Consider the following 9,147-nt stretch of genomic DNA (forward strand, 5'->3'; position numbering starts at 1 on the left):
GCTGCCGTTCTGCCCTCTGGGAGCTGTGCTTCTCCCTCCTGGGAAGGGCTCAGTGCCCAGAGAGCCTGGGAGACGATGGGAGAGGACTTCCCTTCCCCCTGGAAGGCCAGTCCCTCCCTCTCTGCCTGCCCCAGAGTTTTTCTTCTGCGCCGGCCGTCACTGAGGCAGCTCAGCCTTTCCCCTGCCTTGCCAGGGTCTGTCTTTCGAGGATCTGGGCTGCATGCTTGGCTCAGCCTGGCTGTTGGCATCTCCCTTGTGCAGGACAGCTGGCATGCAGTGCAGTGGGTCTCCCTGGCTCCCCTCCATCCCCTTCAAGCAAAGGTTTGGGCTGGGCTTTGCCTTCCTAGAGAGAGGAGCTCCTTGCTCAGGGTTTCATGAAGGGCTTTTCCTACCTTTAGGGCTCGTCTGAGCCCCATGGCCACTGTTCTTCCAGCACTCTGCTGCCCCTCTTTTAACTCTGCAGCTCGGCAGAGGGCAGAGTCAGGGAGGTTCCTCTCTAGTTGAGGTGCTCGGCTCAGTGATGTGGGGTGCTTGGCACTGCCCTTCCTTGGGGTGAAGTGACACTGAGTGTCCACCTTCGCCTTGGCGCCGTCTGTGTCTGGGGAGAGGATAGGAGAGGAGAGGACCATCCCTCCAAAGGGGTTCTGCACCATGAAGGCAGAGAACAGCCCCATCGGGTCTCTCAAAGACCAGGACAGCAGCAGCAATGAAGAGATGGGGGCTAATGAAGCCACCCATCTCCCTGAAACCACACCGCTGGCAAGGCCCCCGGCCCTGCAAGCTGCAGGGAATGGGCAGTTTGCCCCTTGCCCAGCTCTCCTTTGGCCCCAAACCTGGGGGCTCCTTGCCTTGCCAGCCTGCCCCACTGCAAATACCAGTTTCCCCTCTGTGAGACTGGGAGAGTTTCTCACCTTCTGCAAGCCGCTTGAACCACTCAGATGTTTCTTGCCTGTGCTGTTGGGGCGGGTGGCCGGGGGCAGCCCCCGCAGCAGCTCTGTGCTGGGGGTGGGTGGGAGGAGCCCTCTCCCCAGGCACAGCCCCCGTCCGAGGGGAAGGGAAGGCTGGGTTGAGCCTGAGCTCCTTGCTCCTGGCATGGCTTCCAGTTCTGCGGCAGGGGCCCACGCCGGTCGTACCGGGCTGGCTGGGCTCAATGCAGCTAGCGTGTTCTTCCCTTGCTTGGGTCTCGACCTCATGATGTCACGTACGTCTGTACCCCTCCAGAGCTGCTCTCTGGGGGTTTTGGGGTGCAGACTGGAGAGGGCTCCTCCTCGCTGGCCTGACCCAGCTGCGCTGGCACTGCCCACTCTGCAGAGCATCTGCATGGCTGGCTTCCAGAGGAGACGCGGGGCTGGCTGCCTCAGGAGGCAGAGCCGGCAGGGCTGGTGCCGTGCGGGTTGTGACGGAGCCGCTCCCTGGCCCGGAGGAGAGCTCTTGGTGAAAGGCTGGGCGATGCTGTCCCAGATACCGGGAGGTGGGGAGGCATTGCCCTGGGTGTCCGGGAGGGCGAGGCTCCCACCTCGACAAATATCGCATACAAATATCTTAAGGGCGGAAGTCAAGAGGACGGAAGCAGTCTGTTTGCAGTGGTGTCCAGTGGCAGGACTAGGGGCAATGGATGCAAACTGAAACACGAGAGGTTTCAGTTGAATATGAGGAAGAACTTCTTCACTGTGAGGGTGGCAGAGCACTGGAACAGGCTGCCCAGGGAGGTTGTGGAGTCTCGTTCTCTGGAGGTATTCAAAGCCCACCTGGATGAAGTCCTGTGTAGCATGCTCTAGGTGAGCCTGCTTTAGCAGGGGGGTTGGACTAGATGATCTCCTGAGGTCCCTTCCAACCCTTACGATTCTGTGATTCTGTGTGATTCTGTGATTCTGTGTGATTCTGTGACAAGGCGCTTGGGGGGCTCCTCAGCAGCATGGAGGAGCGGGGTGGGGTGTGGAAGAGGTTTTGGAGAAGACAGTTTACAGGTACAGCCCTGGTCTGGTGTGCAGGGCCAGGGCCCGGAGGTGCTGCTGAGGGTGGAGGTGCTCGGCTGCGCTTTGGGAGAGGAGGAGGAGGAGTGTGGTGGCTGGCAGAGCAGGGCTTGGCTCCTGGCATGCTCCTGCTAGCCGGCTGTCTTGTAAAGTTGAGGGGGTTTGCCCTCCCGCTCTCCTCTTGCCCTCGTCGCTGTGCCTGGATGGGGACTGCCTTGTCCTTGGCCAGCGGAGGGCAGGTCCCACTGCTGCTTCCCACCCTCTACGGGTGCAGGGAAGGGCCGGGGCATGGAGCTGTGCCTGGTGCCTGGCTGTGCCCTGCCCGCCTCTCCCTCCTCCGCTGCCAGATAGGTGCCAAGGCAGGTGTGCCCGTTCCTCCAGCGCCGGCCCATCGTACCTCCTGCCCAAGGCAGCCCTCTGCCTGCACCGTCCTGTCCCCTCGCACCCTGCCCCTGCGGGAGGGCACTCCCCGGCCCTCGCTCAGGGCCTGAACTGGGGGGCACAGCCCTGGGCCAAGGATTCCTTCCCAGCTGGAGCCTCGCTGGGGCTCACAGGGCTGCCATGACAAGGACAGGGCTGCCTGGCGGCGGTGGGACCTGTCCCCGTCTGAGTCACAGTGTGGGGTGGCGGAGGAGGGGACAGGGCGAGTGCGTGCCCCTTCACCTCTGCCTGTTCGGGGGCTGTGGGGGATTACAGCGCTGGCACCATATGTCACCCTGCCCGCAGAGCCCTGCGCTCTGCCCTGCCCCGAAATCCATCTGCGCTTATCACTGCAGGGGGAAGAGAGGGACAGATGCTGCCCTAGATCTGTGGGATTAAACTCCCAGCAGCAAAGCAGATTAGGGAATTACGCTGGCGCCTCTGAGGGGAAAGCCCACTGTCCGGAGCCCGTGCCTGCCTGGGGCAGGGGGGACAGCGGTGATTCCCTCACTGTGCTCCCACAGGGCCCCTCGGTCAGGCCCACGGAGGAGCTGGGTGCTGGCCGGGACTGGTGTGGTGATGGGCTTCCCACATGCCACTGGAGTTGTCTCCAGGCTGGGCTCCAGCCCTGGGATGTGAGAAGCAGGAGCAGCTCTGGAGGCACAGGAGCTGCTGCTGGTTTTGCACCCCCTTGCAGGGTCCCCTCTGCCCCCCTGGGTGTGGTGTGCCCCACCGGTGTGACCCGTGGAGGGTGATGCTTAGGTGCCTTATGTCTGGATCCCCCCGAGTATCCCCCGTGCCGTGGCCTGGCTCACCCTGTCCTCACCACCGCCTGCGGTCGCTCCCTGTGGCAGTGGGGTCTTGTGCTGGCAGCGCCCCTGGGGCTGTGGGCGCAAGAGGCGAGCAGTGGTTTTGCTCTCTGATGATTTACCGGAGTGCTTCCCATCCCGGCTCCCCCACAGGTGCTCCCCGGGGCTGGGGGGGTAGGCGGGTCTGTGGAGGGTCAAGCTGGCCTGGGTGCAGCTCCAGCTCAGCTGCGGAGGGCACTGGGTGAGAGCAAAAGGAAGAGCTGGTGGCAGGGAACCTCCGCAGCTCTGTGCCTGGGCATGAGCCTGGAAATACAGCCCAGGAGCAGGGAACGCGGACTTCCCGGCTAGGCACAACTGGGCACGGCAGGGATGGCTCACAGGGAAGGCTGTGGGGCTTGGGGGGGTGGTTAGCACACGCTTGGCCCTTGCTCACTCCGAGGGCGCTGTCGGAGCTCGGCGATGCCTGCCTGGGGCTCTGTGGGAGTGGGGTCAGTGGGGAGGTGATGTGAGGAGCAGCGGGAAGCACCGAAGGAGTGACCCATGGGACAGGGCCCGGGTGTCTCACTGCTTTTGTGCCTGCAGATGCCCAGGGCTCAGCCTGTACATCTCCCCGGTCATTCCTGTCTACAATGCTGTCGTCTTCCTCTTCGTGCTGGCCAACTTCAGCATGGCCACCTTCATGGACCCAGGCATATTCCCGCGAGGTGAGTCTGGCTCTGCTCAGGAAGCGTCTTAGCTAGCGCCACCTCCTTCCACCCTTCCTCCAAGGTAAAGAGGATTACCTGATCCCAAAAGGCTTGAGGAGAGCCCTCCTTGCCCTGCCTGGGTGGGATCGGGTGTGACACACACTATGGGGACGGGAGCTCTGAGTGCAGCACCCAGCCTGTAGGACCAAGTTGTGGAAGCAGTGTGAATCCTGGCACACTGTATCGGGTACCGGGGGCTCAGGTGGGTGTCGTGGTGTCGGGGCAGGGCCTGGGAGAGTCCCCCTTCCCCCTACATGTATTTGGGGGTCCCTGGCTGGTCCCTGTGCCAGGTGAGATGGGCCTGGTGACAAAGGAGGGCGATGCCGGGCATCTTCAGCTTGGGAGGGCAGGAGGCTGGCTGGGCCCTGACAAGTGCCTGTGCTGGGCTTTCCCTGTCAGCTGAGGAGGACGAGGACAAGGAGGACGACTTCCGAGCTCCGCTCTACAAGACTGTGGAGATCAAGGGCATTCAGGTGCGCATGAAGTGGTGTGCGACCTGCCGCTTCTACCGGCCGCCACGCTGCTCCCACTGCAGTGTCTGTGACAACTGTGTAGAGGTGAGGAACTGCCAGGTCTCGGTGCCCTTTCATTTCCACGTAGAGTTTGATGCGTAGTGCGGGCAGGAAGCCCCGGCGGCCGAGCCCTTCACTGTGTCTTTTCCCCACCGACAGGAGTTCGACCATCACTGCCCTTGGGTCAACAACTGCATAGGGCGGCGCAATTACCGTTACTTCTTCCTCTTCTTGCTGTCGCTCACCACACACATCATGGGGGTGTTTGGCTTTGGCCTGCTCTACGTCCTCTACCAGGTGGAAGAGCTCTCCGGCGTCCGCATGGCGGTCACGTATCCTCTGCGAGGCTGCATGAGCAGGGCTGGGGCGGGGGGTGTTGGTGGGGTGGGGGACAGCGTGCCATGGAGCGGGGCTGCGCCTCTTCCTTAGCTATCTGCCGATAGGATGGTGGTGATGTGCGTGGCCGGCTTATTCTTCATTCCCGTCGCGGGCCTTACGGGTTTCCATGTGGTGCTTGTGGCAAGGGGCCGTACTACCAACGAACAGGTATGTCTGTGGGGCTGGCGCAGGGCTGCTAGCCCCTCTCAGGCCATGTCTGGGTATGTTTTGGGGCTCCCCAGGGCAAGATGGACACAGGCAGGCTGGATCGAGGCAAGGGAAGGCCCCCGAGCTGGTTGGGGAATAGATGTCTGTGAGGGGAGGCTGAGAGCACCTCGTCTGCGCAGCCTGGAGAAGGGGCATCCTTGCTGCTGCTGCTGCTGGGGCTGGCTGTAGAGAGCGTGGCGCTGGGCAGGCTCTTCCCAGGAGGCCGAGAGGTGACGGGCGCAACTTGAAACAAGGCAACATCCAAGTAGACATTAGAGAAAGCACTCTTCTCCTTGGAGGGTAGTTCCACACTGGGACAGGGACCTGGAAAAGGGGGAGTATTTCCCAGTACCTCTGTCCTTGGAGACTGTCAGGAGCAAGCTGGACAAACCCTGAGTGACCTGGCCTGGCTGGACCAGAGACCTCCCGAGGTCCCTGCCCACCCCGGTACACTGTGATGCTCCTCATCCCGCAGGTGACGGGCAAGTTCCGTGGTGGTGTCAACCCCTTCACCAACGGTTGCTGTAAGAACGTCAGCCGGGTCCTCTGCAGCTCCCCGGCCCCCAGGTGAGCCTGGCACAGCATGGCGGTGCCCCCCCAGCCCTGCAATGCCTGGGAAAACTGCCCCATCCTGAGCTCCAGGCCTTGACCTTCCTCCCACCTCTCTCCCTAGGTACCTCGGGCGCCCGAAGGCCGAGCAGACGGTGCTGGTGAGACCCCCCTTCTTGCGGCCTGAGGTGTCAGATGGTCAGATCACTGTCAAGATCATGGACAACGGTATCCAGACAGAGCTGAAGAGGACGAAGGTGAGGAAGGTGGGGATTAGCGGTCCCTGCGTTGGGGCCCTCCATGGAGCCCAGGGGTGCAAGCCTGCATCCGTGAGTAAAGAACCGAGTGAGCCTTGTCACGTTCCCCATCCCCCTCCATGTTGTCTTGTTCTGTGTCCCCACGGGACAGAAACTATGTCCTTCCCATGTGGCAGCGACCACATGAGGCTTTGCACCCTCCATTGTCCTTCCCCGTCCTGTCCTTCCCCCTCGCAGCATCCTTTGGAGGTCCCCCTTCCCCAGCACTCCCAGCACCTGAGGCACGTGCCGCCTTCAAGCCGTGTTGGATGGCCCGGGAGGCAGCGAGAGCCCCTCTAGCACCACTGCCCGCTCCCTGACTGCTGAGGGGAGGGCTGAGGCCTTGGCACCCCTCTGATCCTCCCTCTGCCCTTTGTCTCTGCAGTCCAAAGGAAGCCTGGAGGTGACGGAGAGCCAGTCTGCTGACGCTGAGCCACCCCCCCCACCTAAGCCAGACCTCAGCCGCTACACGGGCCTGAGGACACACTTAACCCTGGCCACCAACGAGGGTAAGGAGGGCATGCAGGGTCCCAGGCAGCCGCTGGGAGGGGAGCCCAGGGCTGCGCCAGGCAGACCAGGAGCCAGGGCCATAGGCGGAACAGGATGCAGGGCAGACCCGAAGCACGTCAGCACCACCACGTTGCAGGGCAGGACATGCCTGTGTTTTTGGGCTGGCACATGCAGCCCCTTGCACTTGGAGAAGCCTGCAGGATGCTTATAGCCAGCTCTGCTCCATTGGAGAGGAGCAGGAGGCCGAGCTGAGACAGCGTGGTGCTTGTTGAAGCCACTGTGAGCTGCGACGGGCAGGCTTGTAGGCCGTGCTGCTGGCAGGCACAGGAGCGTCATCTGGATGAAGGAGGCGAAGAAGTGGCGGGCCTGGCTTGGCGGCAGGGAGCGCATTTGTGGCAGCCTGCGTGACTCGCTTTCCCTGCTTCCCTGAGCACCGGTGAAGCAGTGCTCGGAGCTGCCTGCGTGGGCTTGGTGAGAGAGGTGGGATGTGAAGGGCAGGGCTTGGAAGCGTCCACTTCCTGCAGCAAGCCGGAAGCCTCTGCAGCTCTCGCCATCCCCCTGGACAGGGCGCAACGCTCCCGGGGGAAGGGCTGCGGCACCTCTGTCAGCGGGGTGAGCGGCCAGCACGCCCGTGGGTGCCCGGGTGCCCACGGACACCTCCATGCAGTGCACACCCTGCTGACCCCGGGGTGTCACCCAGCCGGGGCTGCTGCAGGGGCACAGAAGTGCCAACCCCAAACACGCTGCCATGGGAACGTGTTTTCCATGCTGCTCTGTTTCATCCGCCCCTGGTGCGCCTCTCCTTGAGCCCACCCCTCTCTCCACCTCTGCCTCCCTGGTCTGTCTGCCCCAGGCTCGGAGCCGGTTCTTGGGAAGGGAGGGCAGGACTCCACATAGCATTTGTCCCCCCGCGCTGCCCCGGGGGCCGCCTGTCTGAACATCTCTCTCTTCCCCCACCCACAGACAGCAGCCTGCTACGCAAGGCCAGCCCAAGGTAAGGCCATGCCCAGCAAGGGGGGTGCCCAGCCTCCAGGGGATGCTGCCACGTTCCTGGTTGGGGGAAGAGTTGGGGGCAGGGGGGGCCGTTGGGAGCTCTGCAGGGGCCCCATCTTTCTGTGGGTGACTGCTGTGTCTCTGCCCCTCAGCTGAGCCGAGTGAACAGCCTGAAGGAGCCCAACTCCATCTGTGACAGCAGCCGCAAGCCCAGCTACCGCTCCGAGCCAAGCCTGCAGCCCGAGAGCTTCCGCTCCCCCACCTTTGGCAAGAGCTTTCACTTCGACCCGCTCTCCAGTGGCTCCCGCTCCTCCCGCCTCAAGTCAGCCCAGGGCACAGGCTTTGAGATGGGCCACCTCCAGTCCATCCGCTCGGAGGGCACCACCTCCACCTCCTACAAGAGCCTGGTGACCCAGACGCGCAATGGCAGCCTGTCGTACGACAGCCTGCTCACGCCCTCCGACAGCCCCGACTTCGAGTCAGTGCAGGCGGGCCCAGAGCCTGACCCACCGGGGGGCTACACCTCGCCCTTCCTCTCAGCCCGCATCGCCCAGCAGAGAGAGACCGACCTGCACGGCCGCTTCGCCAGCGCCGTCTCCCCCAAGCACGCGCCACCCCGCGAGCCCTCGCCTGTGCGCTATGACAATCTCTCCCGCCACATTGTGGCCTCCATTCAGGAGCGGGAGAAGCTGCTGCAGCAGCCGACGGCCCCGGGCAGGGAGGAGGACGCGGGGCTGGTGGACTCGGGCATCCAGTCGACACCAGGCTCCAGCAACGCCCCCCGCACCAGCTCTTCCTCGGACGATTCGAAGCGCTCGCCCCTGGGCAAGAACCCGCTCACCCGCCCAGCCCCACCCCGCTTTGGCAAGCCCGAGCCCCCCAATGCGCTCCGGGTGCGCTCCCTGGGCTCCCCTGACCAGCCCGCTGCCCCCCACCTGGGCAAATCCGTGTCTTACAGCAGCCAAAAACCAGCGTCTCAGGCCAGCGTCCCCGAGACGGAGGAGGTGGCCTTGCAGCCCTTACTAGCACCAAAGTAAGTACCGGCGCTGGCTGCCTTGCACGCAGAGCAGTCTGTGGCCCCGCAGAGTGGGGGCCCTCACCCCAGCGCCTCGACGGGTTGCTCCAGAGGGAGCCGGGGGTCCCTTGCGCCTCTCCTCCAGCCCTCCTTCCCCTGCACCAGCGCCTGGGGGCAGCGACATGCCCCGCACCGGGTAGCCTGGAGAAGGGTGGGGGAAATCATCCTGCTCCTCCTCCCAGGACAGAGGTGGTGCCAGCCCCTCCCCAGGACACCCCATGGGCCTCTGGGGGAGCTGGAATGGCGTGTGGGTGCTGGAGGTCCCTGGGGAGGGCAGGGCTGTGGCTGGGCTTCCCTCCCCAGGGACGAGGTGCAGATGAGAACAGCCTACAGCAAGTCCAATGGGCAGCCCAAGAGCCTGGGCTCAGCGCCTCCGGGCCCGGGGCAGGTGCCCCTCAGCAGCCCCACCCGTGGAGGAGTCAAGAAGGTCTCTGGCGTGGGGGGGACCACCTACGAGATCTCAGTATGAGGGGCAGAGCCTCTTGCCCCTTGCCTCCTCCCCGGCTGGCACCCACCGGCCCCGGAGGGACATTCTGCGGCCGGACACTGCGGACTCCAGGGAGAGCCGGGCCGGGGGGAGACGGGCCAGCAGCCCCCCCTGCTTTCCTCTTTCTCCACCCCTCCCCGGGACGCGCGGGGCTGACACACACCCCAGCGGGGCTGCTCGTCCTCTCCCCCC

At 64.1% G+C, this 9,147-nt stretch overlaps 1 protein-coding gene across 1 annotated transcript in view; it reads left to right on the forward strand.

Moving 5' to 3' along the window:
* Positions 1-9,139, forward strand: part of ZDHHC5 (zinc finger DHHC-type palmitoyltransferase 5) — a 16,425-nt gene extending 7,286 nt beyond the window's left edge. Inside the window, 9 exon segments of the mRNA XM_009642510.2 lie at positions 3,785-3,906; positions 4,348-4,505; positions 4,620-4,792; positions 4,904-5,006; positions 5,521-5,612; positions 5,719-5,851; positions 6,276-6,399; positions 7,364-8,426; positions 8,772-9,139. Coding sequence (XP_009640805.1) covers positions 3,785-3,906; positions 4,348-4,505; positions 4,620-4,792; positions 4,904-5,006; positions 5,521-5,612; positions 5,719-5,851; positions 6,276-6,399; positions 7,364-8,426; positions 8,772-8,937 — 2,134 coding nt within the window. The 3' untranslated portion in view covers positions 8,938-9,139.
* The last annotated feature ends 8 nt before the right edge of the window (positions 9,140-9,147 follow it).

This window comes from Egretta garzetta, unplaced genomic scaffold (assembly GCF_000687185.1).
Source record: "Egretta garzetta isolate BGI_Z169 unplaced genomic scaffold, ASM68718v1 scaffold937, whole genome shotgun sequence".
Classification (NCBI taxonomy): Eukaryota; Metazoa; Chordata; class Aves; order Pelecaniformes; family Ardeidae; genus Egretta; species Egretta garzetta.